The sequence below is a fragment of the Hyla sarda genome, chromosome 2 (assembly GCF_029499605.1).
Source record: "Hyla sarda isolate aHylSar1 chromosome 2, aHylSar1.hap1, whole genome shotgun sequence".
NCBI lineage: Eukaryota > Metazoa > Chordata > Amphibia > Anura > Hylidae > Hyla > Hyla sarda.
The window spans coordinates 188,619,331-188,638,974 of record NC_079190.1 but is presented as its reverse complement, the minus strand read 5'-3'; the positions used below and the strand labels follow the sequence as shown (position 1 = coordinate 188,638,974).

Genomic DNA, 19,644 nt, shown 5'->3' with positions numbered 1-19,644 from the left:
ATGCGAGCACAGGAGATGTGCTCGCTTCATTCCAGGCGTCGGTCAGCAGCCGCGGACCCACCGGTAATGGCAGACATCCGTGATCGCGCTGATGTCTGCCATTAACCCCTCAGGTGCCGTGATCAATACAGATCACGGCAGTGCGGCACTTATAATGGCTGATCTAATCGCCCACAGCACGCGGGGATCAGATAAGCCAAGATGGTGGACTGAGGTCCCCTCACCTGTCTCCATCCGTCTCCCGGGGTCTTCTGCACTGATCTGCCTTCCAGTAGACCAGAGCAGAAGATCACCGATAATACTGATCAGTCCTATGCATAGCACTAAACAGTATTAGCAATCTAATGATTGCTATAAATAGCCCCCTATGGGGACTTAAAAAAGTGTAAAATAAATGTAAAAAAAATTAGAAAAATCCCCTCCCCCAATAAAGTTTTAAATCACCCTTTTTCCCTATATTAATACATAAAAGCGTAAAAAAAGATAATAAACATATTTGGTATCATTGCGTGCGTAAATATCTGATCTATAAAAATATAATATTAATGACCCCCTACGGCGAACGGCGTAATTGTAAAAAAAGAAAAAAAGTTAAATTATGCTTTTTTTGTCACATCAAACTACAAAAAAAAATAAAAGGCGATCAAGAAGTCACATATACGCAAAACATTCTACAGATCATGGCACAAAAAATGAGCCCTCACACATCCTTGAATACGGAAAAATAAGAAAGTTATAGGTGGTGAAAATAGGGCAATTTTAAACATACTGATTTAGCTAAAAAAAAAAAGTTAGAGATTTTTTTTAAAGCAGTACAATTATAGAAATGTATGTAGCATGGGTATCATTTTAATCATATTGACCCAGAGAATAAAGAAAACATGTATTTTTTACCATAAAGTGTACAGCGTGAAAATGAAAAACCCAAATTAGCAAAATTATGATTTTCATTTAAATTTCCTTACACACCAAAAAAAATTTGGGGGGGTTTACCATACATTTAAGGGTAAAATTAGTGATGTCATTACAAAGTACAACTGGTCACGCAAAAAACAAGCCCTCATATGGGTCTGGGAATGGAAATGTAAAAGAGTTATGAATTTTAGAAGGCGAGGAGGAAAAAACAAAAACGCAAAAATAAAATTGGCTGCGTCCTTAAGGGGTTGAGGACCAGGCCAATATTTTGTTTTTGCACTTTTTTTTTTTCTTTTTATTCATACCGATTAAAATTTTGCACCTACAGATCCATATAAGTGCTTGTGTTTTGCGTCACCAACGGCACTTTGTAATGACATCACTAATTTTATAACAATCTGCCGCGAAACCAAAAAATAATCTATTTTGTAACTTTTGGGGGCTTCCGTTTATATGCAGTGCACTTTTCGGTAACCATGCCACCTTATCTTTATTCTGTAGGTCCATATGGTTATGTCGGTTTCAATTTATTTTACTACTTTAAAAAAAATTGACTACATGCACCAAAATTTGTATATTTAAAATTGTCAACTTCTGACCCCTATAACGTTTTTTTTTTTCTGCATACAGGGATATATGAGGGCTAATTTTTTGCGCTGTGATCTGTAGTTTTTATCGGTACCATTTTTGTTTTGAGAGGACTTTTTGATTGCTTTTAATTTTTTTATGATATATTAAGTGACCAAAAATACACAATTTTGGACTATGGCTTTTTTTTTACTGTACGCCATCGACCGTGTGGTTTAGCTAACTTTATATTTTAATAGATCGGACATTTACGCACACGGCGGTGCCACATGATTATTTTTTTATTATTATTTTATTTAAAAAATGGGGAAAGGGGGGGATTAAAACTTTTATTAGGAAGGGGTTAATTCACTTTTATTAACTTTTTTTAACACTTTATTTTTATTTTATTAGCCCCTATATGGGGATATAACATGCAATCTTTTGACTGCATATACAGTGATCCCTCAACTTACAATGGCCTCAACATATAATAGTTTCAACATACAATGGCCTTTTCTGGACCATTGTAACTTAAAACCAGACCCAACATACAATGCTACGAACAGTCCAGATCTGTGAAAAATGTCAATGGCTGGAAGAACTGACCAATCAGAATGAGCATCCACTGGTAAAATACCTGTATTACTGAAGTGTATGCACTGAATTCCTGTCTGGTAGCGCCCCCTACAGTACAGGGAGGTACTTCATGTTTTGTACTACTCTTTACCTGTGCCACAGTTACCTGCTCCTTTAGACGCCAGGTAAGGGTGGCTCCATTTTACTTTTTTAGGACATTGCGTGTACTGTACAGGACCCTGAAGGAGCTCCTATCTTCTACATAGACAGTAATTTACAGCTCCCAGCAGCTCTTTCTGTAAGGACTTGCTTTGTCTATATTAGTTATCTACTTATTTTTGTTTACTCCTCACTTTTTTTGGATGATATTTTGGTTGCTTCCGAACCAATTACCCGTTTCCATAGAGTTATGGTCTCAACATACAATGGTCGTCCTGGAACCAATTAATATTGTAACTTGAGGGATCACTGTACTGATCAATGCTATGCCATGATATTGATCAGTGTTATCGGTGCTCTGCTGCTCCAGCATAGCAGGCTGGGAGCATCAGACCACCGATCGGCTGGTGAGGAGGCAGGTAAGGGCCCTCTCGCCATCCACTTAACTGATCGGGAAATTGCAGTTTCACCGCGATGGTCCCGATCAGCTCCGCTGAGCTGCTGGGATACTTTTACTTTCGTTTTAGTCTACAGGGTTAATGCCGGACATCGGCCTGATTGCTGGTGCCCTGCATTAACCCTGGGTCCTGGCTGCTGATAGCAGTTGAGACCCACAGGGTTTGAAGCGTGCTCAGCCAGTAACGGGGCCAGGGCGTACCTGTATGCCCTTGTTCCCCAACAGGTTAAAGCATGACTGTACTTGATAATACCACAAAATCTATAGTGAAGCCAAAAAAAAATTAACGGGCACAGCACAATTTAAAAAAAAAAAAAAAAACTTTTTGGGGGTTTAGGATTCTACGCAGGTCACATTATGGTAAAATTACACTTTCTCTCTCTTCTGTATTGTAGGTCTATACAATTACAACGATAAGCAACTAAATATAGATTTTGTTTTATTTTTATTTTCTATATTTTGCAGTTTCCAAAAATCCTTTGCAGCAGCTCAAAAAGCCTACACTGAAGGCAAAGAAAAGGAGCAGAAAGAAAAATCAAGTCAGCCCTACAAAAAAGATGCATAGTCCTTTGAAAAACAAACTTTTTAGTAGCCCTGCTAAAAACTCTACAGCAAATGTTAGTCCTCAAAAACTAAAAGATGCCCTCCTCAAACAAGAAGCCATAGCTCCAGGGCAGTCTCAGGTAAACGGAAATATGTGAATTTTGTAGATATATGTTTGAGTGTACATAGGGGGAGATTTATCTAACCTCGTGCAATTGCACATAGCAACCAATCAGATCCCAGCTTTAATTTAACAGAGGCCTTTTAAAAAATGTAAGATGAAATCTGAGTGGTTGCTATGGGCAACTGCACCACCCTTCCTCTTCATAATGTTAAATATGCCCCCATTGGCTGTTTTAGTAACCTGAATGAACCAAGTCGTGCAATAATTTAACACATTTACTTATGTCTTTAGGTTGAAATAGGTCCCTCAACATCAGATGTCCAAGGATCCATGACGGAAGGATGCAGTTCTTACAGATCAAAAGCTCCTAATCTGGCAGGTGCCATTGAATTTAATGATGTGAAAACATTGCTGAGAGAGTGGATTACTACAATTTCTGGTATGTGCTCTACAAAACAAGACTTGGTATTAGGGTTGGGCGGTGTGACCAAATATGTGTATCACAGTATTTTTCTTAACTTACGGCGGTTCCACGGTATATAACGGTATTTTCACCCCCCAATAACCCCCCCCCCCCCAAATCATGTGACCCGCCAGCGCTGTTCTGCCGGCTTCTTACATGACAGTGGGCTCGGCCTATCACTAGCCGGGGCGGGACATCGCTCTGGCCAGTGATAGGCTGACGGCTGTCCTCCCCCGCTCCCAGCGTGTGGCCGAGGTGGGTGAGTTAAAAGTTTATTTTCTGTATCTTTTGCAGCCCGGGCTTAGGGATACAGCGTACAGCAGTGGTCTCCAACCTGCGGACCTCCAGCTGTTGCAAAACTACAACTCCCAGCATGCCCGGACAGCCGTTGGCTGTCCGGGCATGCTGGGAGTTGTAGTTTAGCAACAGCTGGAGGTCCACAGGTTGGAGACCACTGGTGTACAGTGAGTTCCAGTGCCCGGCGGCCCCCAACAAAGAGGAGGAGGGCAGTGCTTGACATCTGTGAGTAGTACCCCGCTGGGCTGATCATTAATTGGGGGGGGGCAGAACAGTGCTGGCGGGTAACATAGGGTTAGTTCCCCGATGTGGGGACAGCGCTGCGCTAGGCTGATAATACATTCCCAAGGGGTAGGGGCCCAACCAGTATTGCGGTATGGGGGAAAATTCATATCGTGCAGCCCAAAAAATTCGGTATTCGGTATGAACCGGTATACCGCCCAGCCCTACTTGGTATATAGGTTTATTACATTTGGAAGAAAAAAGTTTTGCTCTATTTTTTCATCCATGTGCTTATGTAGTTAACCATATAATTGTTTGATTGATATTGGAGATATTTAGTATCTCAAATACCTTCTAAGCAGAAGAGGACAGTCACCCAAAGGCTCTCATTGTCTATACTGCATTTGACAAATGAAACACTGGCATTGGCAACAATGATACTCCTATGAAGTCTTTTTCATACCAGAATACTTTTGTATACTTATTATTTTCTAACTCAGACTTGATTTTCACTTAGAAATGTGGTTAAAAACCAGGCTCCAGTCCATCAGTTTTAGGTGCATTACTTAGCTGGCGCTTGTTGAGCTTCACCATTTATTAGGGAATTGTTTTATACAAGTTCTCTGTGGTCCCGATTAGCCCCACCAGCAACTGTCATCTTAATTTGAAAATGCAGTGATCAGCATTGATTGGCATTGGCATCTGAATGGTTAATGATGGACACAAGCGTGATCGCTGATGTCAGTCATTAGCCGTGAGTCCCAGCAACTAAGCTAATTTTATAGTCCCCTACTATGCAGCCGCCATATATACAGCATTCTGCATTCGGGGAGCTAATTCTTCATTTTTACCCCTTTTTCTCCATTACGATCAAGTCACAGTCAAGAGGTTGTCTGTGGATATAACAAAAAATAAATAAAGATATAGGGTTCTGGGTTGTCACAGCGCTCCAAGCTGTAAATGCGTCTGGGACTGCACAAGATTTCGGTGCTAAACTGTTACTTCAGAGATACCCATCTGTCAATCACGCCTGGAGCGTTGTGACTACCCCACGATGAAGAAACCCCGGGGACAACATAGACCATGATTGGCATACAGCGCAGGACAATTTTCAAACTTGTTTTCTCTAGATCACTGCCAGCCCTGACAACCAGACATGGTAAGCAAGCTGAATTTACCTTTATATAACTTGTTTCCAACTGTTATCTAGGGTAAAGTCTGATCACAGATTTCCTTTAAACTACACATTTAAGCCCTTATCAACAAACTTCTCTGTGGCCTCCCGTCTTAAGCTCCTGTACCCTCTTCAATCCACCCTCAACTCCACTGACCTGTTAGTCTATGTTTCTCCTTTACTGTCTACGTATTACTAGAGATTTAGGATAGAAGATGAGAGGAGAAAGCAGAGGTTTGGGAGATTAGTTCAGAGTAGGGCTGCACGATATATCGCAAAAGCAATCGAATCGCGCTTTTTGCGATATGGCCCCCCGGGAAAACATGCGATTATCTGCTCGGGCTGGCTCCCGTGGCGGGGGCCGGCCAGAGCAGGTAAAAGCAAATTTAAATACTAAGTCAGTGTTTCCCAACCAGGGGGCCTCCTGTTGTTGCAAAACTACAACTCTTAGCATGTCCGGATCGGCAAAGGCTGTCCGGGCATGCTGGGAGTAGTAGCTTCACAACAGCTGAAGGCACCCTGGTTGGGAAACACTGAGCTAAGGGTGCAGGGAAGAAAATAAAAAACCTTATGCTCCCATGTCCCGGTCCCTGCAGATTCGTCTCCATGCCCTACGGAGTTTCCTCTCTTCTTAGTACAGTACGACCTTTCCCTTTTCAGCCAATCACTGGCCACAGTGGTGTCACATGTCAAGCCAGTGATTGGCTGATGGGGAGAGGTCTTGTACTGCAGAAATACATTGGGTTTCCCGGGTGGATTTCAAATCTTCCTCGGGACCCAGGAAACCTAGTGTATTACTGCAGTACAAGACCTCTCCCCATCAGCCAATCACTGGCTTGACATGTGACACCACTGCGGCCAGTGATTGGCTGAAAAGGGAAAGGTTGTACTGTACTAAGAAGAGAGGAAACTCCGTAGGGCATGGAGACGAATCTGCAGGGACCGGGACATGTGAGCATAAGGTTTTTTTATTTTCTTCCCTGCACCCTTAGCTCAGTGTTTCCCAACCAGGGTGCCTTCAGCTGTTGTGAAACTACTACTCCCAGCATGCCCGGACAGCCTTTGCCGGTCCGGACATGCTAAGAGTTGTAGTTTTGCAACAACTGGAGGCACCCTGGCATAGCATACAAGAAGGTAACGGGGGGGGGGGGGGGGGGAAATGTGATGATGGGGGGGATGTGACGGGAGGAGAATGTGACAAGGGGGAGATGTGAAGTGGGCGGTGGGCATAAAATGGGTGGATAGATGTGAAATGGAGGCGATTGGACATGAAATGGGGGGATTTCACCATTTATTTATTTTTTATTATATCGCAATCGCAATATTTGGGCCCAAAATCGCAATCGCACATTTTCCCCATATCGTGCAGCCATAGTACAGGTTATGGACAGCCTTGTAGGACATTGTTCAAGGGGTTGTCCAAGATTAGAAAAACTGCTTCTTTTTTGCAAAAAAAAAGTGCCAGTCCTGCAGCTCCGTCCCATTCAATGGAGCTGAGCTGCAATACCAGGCATAATCTGTGAACAGGAGTGGTGCTGTTTTTGCAAGAAAGAATAGAGTTGTTCTAATCCTGGACAACCCTTTTTAAAATGTCCTACAAGGCTGTCCACAACCTGTACTATTAATGTGTCTCTGAACTAATCTCCCAAACCTCTGCTCTCTCCTCTTACCAAGATTTCATGTGAGCAGGACATTCTCTGCCTGTCTTTCTGTAGGCTTATGTTTATAGCACTTGACTTCTTTGCCTCATGATAAGTTCTTAAACTTTAATGGTGCTTCAAAATAATAATAATTAATGCAATTTGGGGACAAAGTTGTATCATCAATGGGGCATAGCACAATCTCAGTAATGTCTTATTTCTCATCAGATCCTATGGAAGAAGATATATTGCAAGTAGTGAAGTATTGTACCGATTTAATTGAAGAAAAAGATTTGGAGAAATTAGATCTGGTTATCAAATACATGAAAAGGTGACTTATTTTCTTTTATTTATAACATGGGAGATCAGATATTGTGATGGACATATAGTTGGCCTAAGCCTTTAAAGGGGAACTCTGCCCCTAGACATCTTATCCCCTATGCAAAGGATAGGTGATAAAATGTCTGATCGCGGGGGTCCCGCCGCTGGGGACCCCCGCAATCTCTCCTGCAGCACCCTGCGATCTCTTCCTCAGCTGCACGGAGTGATACACGCCCCGCCCCCTCAATGCAAGCCTTTGGGAAGAGGAGTGGCAGCCATCACGCCCCCTCCCATTGGCTTGCATTGGGGGGTAGGACTTGATGTCATGAGGAGACGGAGCCGTGAGGTCACGATACTCCGTATCCTGTATCACCTGTCATCAGCCACGGAGCGATCCTCGCTCTGTGCAACTGAGGAACGGGGGTGTTGTAGGAGAGATCGCGGGGGTCCCCAGCAGCAGGACCCCCGCGATCAGACATCTTATCCCCTATCCCCTGGGGGTGGAGTACCCTAGTCAAGTCAGGAAAAATTGTCTCAGACCTACTTGAATAAGTTAAACAATTATGAAGTTATTACCACAAACTAAGTGACAAGTCAGATGTGAAAAAATAGCCTTCAGCACAATGTCTGGAGTCCTTTTTTAAGGGGTTTTTAAATCAAGCTGTCCAGAATTAGAAGACAATGGACGCTTTCTTAAAAAATAAGAATAAAAAAAAGGCAATTGAAGCCAGGGATGTAGTGTTGCGGCACCACTCACTTCTATGAAGTTGAGGAGCAATACTAGTCACAACTATCCACAGACAAGTCTAGCACAGGCATGTTTTCCTAATCCTATAGTGACATTTGATGACTTTGTCCATTAACCCCTTCCCACCACAGAATGTGTGCATACGTCCCAGTTGCCTACATGTTAACGCAACTGGATGTATGCATATGTCCAACAAAAAATAAGCCCTCACACAATGGTGTTGGGCGAAAAATAAATGGCTGTCAGAACATGGAATGGATTTTGTTGTGAAAAGGAAAACATAAAAAGCTATATAAATTAGGTATCGCCATAATTGGTACAATGGCAATTATGGCTTTACCTAATTTATATAGCTTTTTATCAGAACGATCTACAGAGTAAAAATAACAAATTTTATCATACAGTAGATGTCATTAAAAAAAAAAATTTAAATGATTATTTTGGAGTTTTTTACAAAAAATGCTGCATGGATCAACAAATATTTACCACTAATATAAAGTACAATGTATCACGAAAAAACTAAGTAAAAGCATCTCAGAGGTATTACCATATTACCACTGAAAGTGACACATTCCAGATTTAAAAAGTTGGGCTTGGTCATTAAAGGGGTACTCCGGTGGAAAAACAAATTTTTTTTCTTTATTAAATCAACTGGTGCCAGAAAGTTAAACATATTTGTAAATTACTTCTATTAAAAAATCTTAATCCTTCCAGTACTTATTAGCTGCTGAATGCTACAGAGGAAATTCCTTTCATTTTGGAACACTGATGACATCACGAGCACAGTGCTCTCTGCTGACATCTCTGTCCATTTTAGCAACCGTGCATAGCAGATGTATGCTAAGGGCAGCATGGTGGCTTAGTGGTTAGCACTGCTGCCTTGGGTTCAAATCCCACTAAGGACAACAATAAATAAATAAAGACTTATTATTATTATAATAAGGTCAGCAGAGAGCAGTGTGTTTGTGATGTCATCAGAGAGCATTCCAAAAAGAAAAGAATTTCCTCTGTAGTATTCAGCAGCTAATAAATACAGGAAGGATTAAGATTTTTGTAATAGAAGTAATTTACAAATATGTTTAACTTTCTGGCACCACCGGAGTACCCCTTTAACCCCTTAAGGACCCAGCCATTTTACACCTTAGGACCCGGCCATTTTTTGCACATCTGACCACTGTCACTTTAAACATTAATAACTCTGGAATGCTTTTAGTTATCATTCTGATTCCGAGATTGTTTTTTCGTGACATATTCTACTTTAACATGGTGGTAAAAATTTTTGGTAACTTGCATCCTTTCTTGGTGAAAAATCCCCAAATTTGCTGAAAAATTTGAAAATTTAGCATTTTTCTAACTTTGAAGCTCTCTGCTTGTAAGGAAAATGGATATTCCAAATAATTTTTTATTTTATTCACATATACAATATGTCCACTTTATGTTTGCATCATAAAATTTATGAGTTTTTACTTTTGGAAGACACCAGAGGGCTTCAAAGTTCAGCAGCAATTTTCCAATTTTTCACAAAATTTCCAAACTCACAATTTTTCAGGGACCAGTTCATGTTTGAAGTGGATTTGAAGGGTCTTCATCTTAGAAATACCCCAAAAATGACCCCATTATAAAAACTGCACCCCCCAAAGTATTCATAATGACATTCAGTCAGCGTTTTAACCCTTTAGGTGTTTCACAGGAATAGCAGCAAAGTGAAGGAGAAAATTCACAATCTTCATTTTTTACACTCGCATGTTCTTGTAGACCCAATTCTTGAAATTTTACAAGGGGTAAAAGGAGAAAATGTATACTTATATTTGTAGCCCAATTTTTCTCGAGTAAGCACATATGTCTATGTAAAGTGTTCGGGCGGGCGCAGTAGAGGGCTCAGAAGCGAAGGAGCGACAAGGGGATTTTGGAGAGAACATTTTTCTGAAATGGTTTTTGGGGGGCATGTTGCATTTAGGAAGCCCCTATGGTGCCAGAACAGCAACAAAAAAAAAACACATGACCATTTTGGAAACTAGACCCCTTGAGGAACGTAGCAAGGAATAAAGTGAGCCTTAAAGGGGTATTCCAGGAAAAAACTTATTTTTATATATCAACTGGTTCAAGAAAGTTAAACAGATTTGTAAATTATATATTACAATGTAGGTTTGGAGAGGCTCTTGTCAATCAAATAACCATACGACCTGGGCTACCCAATTACATCACCTATACCCAAGGTGATGGAAATAGATTTATATAAAAATAACTGTGTGGATATGTGTATGTATGTATGTATGTATATATATATATATATATATATATATATATATATATATATATATATATAAAACTAGTGGAGATAGGTGTCCCACAGGGCCCTTGTGATGACACCACTCCAACTAGTATAACAATAAAATGGTATATACAGATAATAAAATATTAAAAATGTGACCACTATAAAAAGGTAGATAAGTTCATCTAATTGATGCACTAGTTTTTTCTTTCCGAATGGCGCAATATGTACAAATAGCAACTCAATAGCATAATCAGTACCAACCATATATGAAAAAGTCAGCCGGCAGCAATAAATCCTAATAAATTCTCTCAGGCCTCAATCGATGATAAATATAGAGAAAAGCTGGCCAGCATAAACACTTTGGCCCTCATTTACTATTCTAAACCCGACCTCTTTTGTCGGGTTTTTTTGTCGCATCTTTGTCTGCGCCATGTCACAGACATCGTGCGCCAGTCTGCGACACTATGCGACATTTTTTCCCGACGGACCCGATGTGGATTCTCCCAAACCCGAAAAAGGGGCGTTACCCGACATTTCTGAGCTTTCCCACGTATTTATTAAGGTTTCCAACCCGAATTTGTTGAATTGTTGTGGATTTTTTCCCGACAGCTCAGAGGAGTTGGAAACCAAAACCTACAAAACCCACGTGCGACAAACAGGATGCGACATAATAATAAATACCAGGGGAAAAAAGCAGTCTGGTAAGAAAGCAACATAGACTTACAACCCGATTTTCTTAGTAAATGAGGGCCTTTGTTTCAACAAATGATTTGAGTTAAAGTCTCTAGGGCAGTCACTTTGTAACAGGTTGAACAGATTTATACTGTAACAACAATAAGATCTTTGATGATTGTCAACTATGCAAGAGATACTGGCAGTTATGACAGGTAATTTTGTATCTCACCACTCCCGGGTATGTTCGGTTGCGATCACCTCTGCGATCTCTTCTGTGATGCAGTCCTCGCAGTAAGTTGGCCCCCAGCTATCTCTCACAATGTGGGGGAACACCACTGGAGACTCGTCAGTCTCCCACAGTGGTGGTGTTTGATGGTGGTGATCTCCTGGATAAGAAGGTTACTGCTGCGGTGGTGCTATATAGCTGCTGAAGAAAGGACTGAGACAGTCCTGAAACGCGTCCAGCGTCCCCCTGTGACTACTGAGACCACTTTCATATGGAATAAATATAGTTCCATTCTATTTCTAAGCAACCAAACAGTAGCGGAGATACCTGTCAATCAATTTATCGTCTCTACGCGTGCCTCGCTGCCACGAGGACGCTACCAGCACTGCCACTTACCTGCTGGCGGAAGCGCTGCAGATTCACCATCTGGCGACCACCGCGACCTATTACTATCCTGGCGTAGGAGGTGCAGGACTGCTATCTTGCAGGCACTTGCAGCCACTTGCAGGCACTGCAGGTCCGCGATCCGGCATCCACCGCCACTGATACCACTACTGTGCTGGCACCATAGGATCGCCACCGCAGCAGTAACGTTCTTATCCAGGAGATCACCATCAAACACCACCACTGTGGGAGACGGCCGAGTCTCCGGTGGTGTTCCCCCACATTGTGAGAGATAGCTGGGGGCCAACTTACTGCGAGGACTGCATCACAGAAGAGATCGCAGAGGTGATCGCAACCGAACATACCCGGGAGTGGTGAGATACAAAATTACCTGTCATAACTGCCAGTATCTCTTGCATAGTTGATAACCATCAAAGATCCTATTGTTGTTACAGTATAAATCTGTTCAACCTGTTACAAAGTGACTGCCCTAGAGACTTTAACTCAAATCATTTGTTGAAACAAAGTGTTTATGCTGGCCAGCTTTTCTCTATATTTATCATTGATTGAGGACTGAGAGAATTTATTAGGATTTATTGCTGCCGGCTGACTTTTTCATATATGGTTGCTACTGGTTACTGCTATTGAGTTGCTATTTGTACATATTGCGCCATTCGAAAAGAAAAAACTAGTGCATCAATTAGATGAACTTATCTACCTTTTTATAATGGTCACATTTTTAATATTTTATCTGTATATAGCATTTTATTGTTATACTAGTTGGAGTGGTGTCATCACAAGGGCCCTGTGGGACCCCTATCTCCACTAGTTTTATTTATATATATATATATATATATATATATATATATATATATATATATATATATATATATATATATAGTTATTTTTATATAAATCTATATCCTATGGCCATTTGTTCAAGACCTTGAGCCCTAAATTACTTCTATTAAAAAATCTTAATAATTTCAGTACTTATGAGCTTCTGAAGTTAAGGTTGTTCTTTTCTGTCTAAGTAATCTCTGATGACACGTGTCTCGGGAAACGCCCAGTTTAGAAGCAAATTCCCATAGCAAACCTCTTCTAAACTGGGTGGTTCCCGAGACACGTGTCATCAGAGATTACTTAGACAGAAAAGAACAACCTAAACTTCAGAAGCTTCAGAAGTACTGAAAGGATTAAGATTTTTTAATAGAAGTAATTTACAAATCTGTTTAACTTTCTGGAACCAGTTGATATATAAAAAAAAAAGTTTTTTTCCTGGATAACCCCTTTAATACCCCATAGGTGTTTCACGACTTTTGCATATGTAAAAAAATATATATAACATTTCACTAAAATGTGTTTCCCCCCCAAATTTCACATTTTTGCAAGGGTTAATATCATAAAATACCCCCCAAAATTTGAAACCCCATCTCCTCTGAGTATGAAGGTACCCCATAAGTTGACCTGAAGTGCACTACCGGCGAACTACAATGCTCAGAAGAGAAGGAGTCATATTTGGCTTTTTGAGAGCAAATTTTGCTCGGGGGCATGTCTCATTTAGGAAGCCCCTATGGTGCCAGGACAGCAAAAAAAAAAAAAACCACATAGTATACCATTTTGGAAACTAGACCCCTCGGGGAACGTAACAAGGAGTAAAGTGAGCATTTACCCCCCACTGGTGTCTGTCAGATCAGTGGGCTGTACAAAATTTTTAATTTGCACAGCCCACTGTTCCAAAGATCTGTCAGACACCAGTGGGGGGTAAATTCTCACTGAACCCCTCATTACATTCCGTGAGGGGTGTAGTTTCCAAAATGGAGTCACATGTGGGGTTTTGTTTTTTTTGCGTTTGTCAAAACCGCTGTAACAATCGGGAGAAATTGCATTACAAATTTTGGGGGGCTTTTTTTCCCTTTTACCTCTTGTTAAAAGGAAAAGTATAGGTCAACACCAGCATGTTAGTGTAAAAAATTTATTTTTGTACACTAACATGCTGGTGTAGACCCCAACTTCACCTTTTCATAAGGGGTGAAAGGAGAAAAAGTCCCCCAAAATTTGTTAGGTAATTTCTCCCGAATACGGCGATACCCCATATGTGGCCCTAAACTGTTGCCTTGAAATACGCCATGCGCATTTGAGGCCTGAATTAGGGATTTGCATAGGGGTGGACATAGGGGTATTCTACGCCAGTGATTCCCAAACAGGGTGCCTCCGGCTGTTGCAAAACTCCCAGCATGCTTGGACAGTCAACGGCTGTCCGGCAATACTGGGAGTAGTTGTTTTGCAACAGCTGGAGGCTCCATTTTGGAAACAGTGGCGTACCAGACATTTTTCATTTTTATTGGGGAGGGGGGCTGTGTAGGGGTATGTGTATATGTAGTGTTTTTTACTTTTTATTTTATTTTGTGGTAGTGTAGTGTAGTGTTTATAGGGTACAGTCACATGGGCGGGGGATTACAGCGAGTTTCCCGCTGCGAGTTTGAGCTGCCGCGCAAAATTTGCTGCATCGCAAACTTGCAGCCTGATACTCACTGTAAGCCCCCTGCCCATGTGAATGTACCCTGTACATTCACAGGGGGAGGGGAACCTCCAGCTGTTGCAAAACTACAACTCCCAGCATGCACATTCTATCAGTGCATGCTGGTAGTTATAGTTTTGCAACAGCTGGAGACACACGGGTTGGGAAACACTGAGTTAGGAAACAGACAATGTTTCCCAACCAGTGTGCCTCCAGTTGTTGCAAAACCACAGCTCCCAAACATTCTCAGGCATGCTGGAAGTAGTAGTTCGACAACATCTTTAGAGCCAGATGTTGCCGAACTACAACTCCCAGCATGCTTGGAGTTGTAGTTTTGCAACATCTGGAGGACTACAGTTTGCAGACCACTAATACAGTGGTTTCCAATCTGTGCCCTTCCAGATGTTGCAAAACTACAACTCCCAGTATGCCAAAACTGTCCAGGCATGCTGGGAGTTGTAGTTCTGCAACATCTGAAGGGCCAGATGTTACAGAACTACAACTCCCATCATGCCTGGACAGTAAGGGCATGCTGAGGATGTGTAGTTTTGCAACATCTGGAAGGGCACAGTGGTCTCCAAACTGTGGACCTCCAGATGTTGCAAAACTGCAACTCCCAGCATGCCTAGACGCCAAGGGCTGTCTGGGCATGCTGGGAGTTGTAGTGTAAGGGGACCAGATGGAGCAGTCCAGATTGCTTTACAGCGGTCTGGACTGCTGCAAAGGTCCCGCGACGCCGCCGAAGATCAACTCGCCTGTCGCCGCCGCAGCGGTCTCCGCCGCTGGGATCCCAGTCTTCAGGGACGAGGTAAGTACCGGGGCCGGGCTCCAGCACTCCCCCGTCCCTCGCCGCGTCCTCCGGTCTTCCTCCCGTCCTCTCCAGACTTCCAGGGGCCGGGCAGGGCGGGAGGAAGTAACCGCCCCCCCTTCCCCTGCGATTGGTCGGTTAGCTAACCGAAGAATCGCAGGGGATAGGAGGAGGTGGCAGGCTTGCCACCTCGCTTCTATACTTTAGCATGGTCCTGGCTGTCTGTGACAACCGGGATCATGCAAAATTACCGGGCGGTCGGGTCCCAGAGACCCGATCAGCCCGGTATCGCCGCAGATCGCAAGGGCGAATTCCCTTGCGATTTGCGGCGATGGCCGACATAGGGGGCCTACATGGCCCCCCTCGGCGTGTGCCCTGGATGCCCGCTGAAGCATTTCAGCAGGCATCCGCTTCCGATCTCTGCCCGGCGCGCAGCAGGGACCGGAAAACACCAGGACGTATGGGGACGTCCTGGGTCCTTAAAGCCCAGGGTGCGAGGACGTCCCCGTACGTGCTGGGTCATAAAGAGATTAAGGTAAAAACAGGCAGCATCCTTAAGGGGTTAAAGAAAAGACGAGTGCATGTGTGTCTCTATGAGGAGTCCAAATACAGGAAGTGATGGCAGGACAAGCAGGTCTCTGTGCAGGCTCCTGGCTTGTCAATCATCCTCATGTGTGAGGCCGTAGCATGTCACAGAGCCTCACTGCACAGAGCCCTGTTGCCCTGCTTGTCCTCACTGCACGGTGAGGACAAGCAGGGCCCTGTGCGGCAAGCAGGACAAGCCCTGCTTGTCCACCCTCACTTCCTGTATTTGGACTCCTCATAGAGACACACAGGCAATAGCTGCAAAGACAAAAAATATACATATTTTTTTAACCAATGTATATTACAAATGTACATATAATGGTATTATCTACATTATATTAAGTTTTTGTTGACGACAGGTACACTTTAAGCCTCTTGTTATGCAGGTTTTTCTGTTGTTTAGCATTCTAGTAAAAGGATGGCCATAGCACAATATTAAGAATCGTCTAATGTTTTTCTTGTGTTCCAGGTTAATGCAACAGTCTGTAGAATCCGTGTGGAACATGGCATTTGACTTTATTTTGGACAATGTTCAGGTTGTTTTACAGCAGACTTATGGAAGCACACTGAAAGTAGTGTAAAAGGCAGAGACTCACCACATCTCCAGCTAGCTGGGCCATAAGTGCTTGTGGAGTATTTGCATGATTTTAAAGCTTAAAAATCATTTTAAATTTCTTTTAATAAATAATTTTGTACATTTTCTTCATAAAGTGCCAAATTTGTCAGTATTGCATGTAAATATTTGTGTCTCAGATTCTTTTATTGTAGTATAGGCTATTTACAAATTGTTTGTTTATAAGAGTTTTATGGATTTTTACAGTGAAGTGTTCACAAGTGTTTAATAAAGAAAAGTTCAATACACATTGTTAATTTATTCATGGAAACGTATAAACATAAACTTGGGATGCCTATGCATGTTGGATTTAACCCCTTTTCCATCCATACAAGGGCTTGCTTTTTGCAAGACAAATTGTACTTTGTAATAAAACCTTTCATTTTACCATAAAATGTATGGTGTAACCAAAAAGAAGGGTATTATGTAGGGAAATGAAAAAGAAAACCAAATTTTTGCAACTTTTGAAGAAGGGTTTAGTTTTTACACAGTACACCTTATGGTAAAACTGACTCCTTTTTCGTGCTTTTTCTATTGTACTATTCTTCACCTATAACTTAATTTTTTTTGTACAGTGGGGATCAAAAGTTTGGGCACCCCAGGTAAAAAATTGTATTAATGTGTATAAAGAAGCCAAGAAAAGATGGGAAAATCTCCAAAAGGCATCAAATTACAGATTAGACATTCTTATAATATTTCAACAAATGTTAGATTTTATTTACATTATTTACACTTTCAAAATGACAGAAAACAAAAAAATGGCATCTGCAAAAGTTTGGGCACCCTGCAGAGTTAATATCTTGTACTGCCCCCTTTGGCAAGTATCACAGCTTGTAAACGCTTTTTGTAGCCAGCCAAGAGTCTTTCAATTCTTGTTTGAGGTATCTTTGCCCATTCTTCCTTACAAAAGTCGTCCAGTTCTTCAAGATTTCTGGGCTGTCTGTCACGCACTGCTCTTTAAAGGTCTATCCATAGATTTTCAATTATGTTGAGGTCAGGAGATTGTGAAGGCCATGACAAAACCTTCAGTTTACGCCTCTTGATGTAATCCCCTGTGGATTTCGAGGTGTGTTTAGGATCATTATCCATTTGTAGAAGCCATCCTCTCTTTAACTTCAGCTTTTTCACAGATGGCATCAAGTTAGCATCCAAAATTTGCTGAAATTTTATTGAATCCATTTTTCCTTCTACTTCCCTGTGCCACTGGCTGCAATACAACCCCAAAGCATGACTGATCCACCCCCATGCTTAACAGTTGGACAGAGGTTCTTTTCATTAAATTCTGTTCCCCTTCTTCTCCAAACGTACCTTTGCTCATTCTGGCCAAAAAGTTAAATTTTAACCTCATCGGTCCACAGAACTTGTTTCCAAAATGCATCAGGCTTGTCTATATTTTCATTTGCAAAGTTCAAACGCTGATTTTTGTGGTGAGGATTAGAGATGAGCGAATTTACAGTGAATTCGATTCGTCACAAACTTCTCGGCTCGGCAGTTGATGACTTATCCTGCATAAATTAGTTCAGCTTTCAGGTGCTCCGGTGGGCTGGAAAAGGTGGATACATTCCTAGGAAAGACTCTCCTAGGACTGTATCCACCTTTTCCAGCCAACGGGAGCACCTGAATGCTGAACTCATTTATGCAGGATAAGCCATCAACTGCCGAGCCAAGAAGTTGGTGACGAATCGAATTTACTGTCAATTTGCTCATCTCTAGTGAGGATGAAGAAGAGGTTTTCTTCTGATGACTCTTCCATGAAGACCATATTTGTACAAGTATCTCTTTATAGTGAAATAGTGTACCACAACTCCAGTGTCTGCCAGATCTTTCTGGAGGGATTGTGCAGTCAAACGTGGGTTTTGAATTGTTTTTCTCACAATCCAGCGAGCTGTTCTGTCGGATATTTTTCTTGGTCTTCCAGATCTTGCTTTAATTTCCACTGTTCCTGATGACTGCCATTTCTTAATTACATTCTGAACAGAGGATATTGACATCTGAAAACGTTTTGCTATCTTCTTATAGCCTTCTCCAGCTTTGTGAACGTCAACTATTTTCAGTTTCAGATTTCTAGACAACTGCTTAGAAGAACCCATGGTGCTGATTGTTGGGGCAAGGTCAGATGAGTCTGGGCATTTAAAACCTTTGAGATTGACATCACCTGGTCTTCCCAGATGATGATTGAGAACAATCCATGACACTGGCAGGTCTCAGTTTTGCAAAGGGGGCAAAGCACGCCATAAATTCTGCAGGGTGCCCAAACTTTTGAAGACTCCTTTTTTGTTTTCTGTTATTTTGAAAGTGTAAATGATGGAAATAAAATCTAACTTTTGTTGACATAGTATAAAAATGTCTAATCTGTAATTTTATATGCCTTTTTGGAGATTATTTCATCTTTCCTCGGCTTCTTTATGCACATTAATACAAATTTTTACCTGGGGTGCCCAAACTTTTGATCCCCACTGTATAAGGGGATGTATAAGGGCTCATTTTTAGCACCGTGATCTGTACTTTATCAGTACCACTTACATTTTTTCTGGGATGTTGTGACAAAAAAAGTGGCAATTTTGAATTTTTTTTTTAAGTTCACTGTACGTGATCAATAACATATTTTAACCTCTTAAGGCCCATTTTGGCCTTTAACCCCTTAATTACCAAGGACGTATATTTATGTCCTTGGCCGCCTCCCGCGATATAACGCGGGGTCACGTGGTGACCCCGCGTCATATCGGGTCGGTCCCGGCATGTATCTGAAGCCGGGATCCGGGGCTAATACCGCGCGGCAGCGATCGCATGCTATTTAACCCTTTAGACGGGGCGTTCAAAGTTGAATGCCGCGTCTAATACGAAAGTGAAAGCTGCCCGGCTGCTCAGTGGGGCTGATAGGGACCACCGCAGTGAAAATGCGGTGTCCCGATCAGCTGGGACACGAGCGGAGGTCCTCCTACCTTCCTCCGGCGTGTCCCTTCCGCGATTGATTGCTCTAAGCCTGAGATGCAGGCTTGAGCAAGCGACCGCCGATAACACTGATCTTATACCCTGTTCACTGCAAAGCCATAGCTTTGCATTGATCAGTGTGTGCAGTGTTATAGGTCCCTATGGGAGCTATAACATTGCAAAAAAAAAAAAGTTAATAAATGTCATTTAACCCTTTCCCTAATAAGTTTGAATCACTCCCCTGTTTCCCATTAATAAAAAGTTAATAAAAATAGATATAAACATATGTGGTATCGCCGCGTGAGTAATTGTACGAACTATAAAAATATATTGTTAATTTAACCGCATGCTCAATGGCGTATGCACAAAAAAATTCCAAAGTCCAAAATAACGTATTTTTGGTCACTTTTTATATCG

At 41.9% G+C, this 19,644-nt stretch overlaps 1 protein-coding gene across 2 annotated transcripts in view; it reads left to right on the top strand.

The window, feature by feature from the left end:
- Positions 1-16,538, top strand: part of REV1 (REV1 DNA directed polymerase) — a 94,910-nt gene extending 78,372 nt beyond the window's left edge. For both annotated transcript variants that reach the window (XM_056555968.1, XM_056555967.1), the window contains exons 20-23: positions 3,143-3,360; positions 3,636-3,783; positions 7,369-7,471; positions 16,153-16,538. In XM_056555968.1, the coding sequence (XP_056411943.1) occupies positions 3,143-3,360; positions 3,636-3,783; positions 7,369-7,471; positions 16,153-16,264 (581 nt within the window). In that variant the 3' untranslated portion in view covers positions 16,265-16,538. The remainder of the gene's footprint in view (positions 1-3,142; positions 3,361-3,635; positions 3,784-7,368; positions 7,472-16,152) is intronic.
- The last annotated feature ends 3,106 nt before the right edge of the window (positions 16,539-19,644 follow it).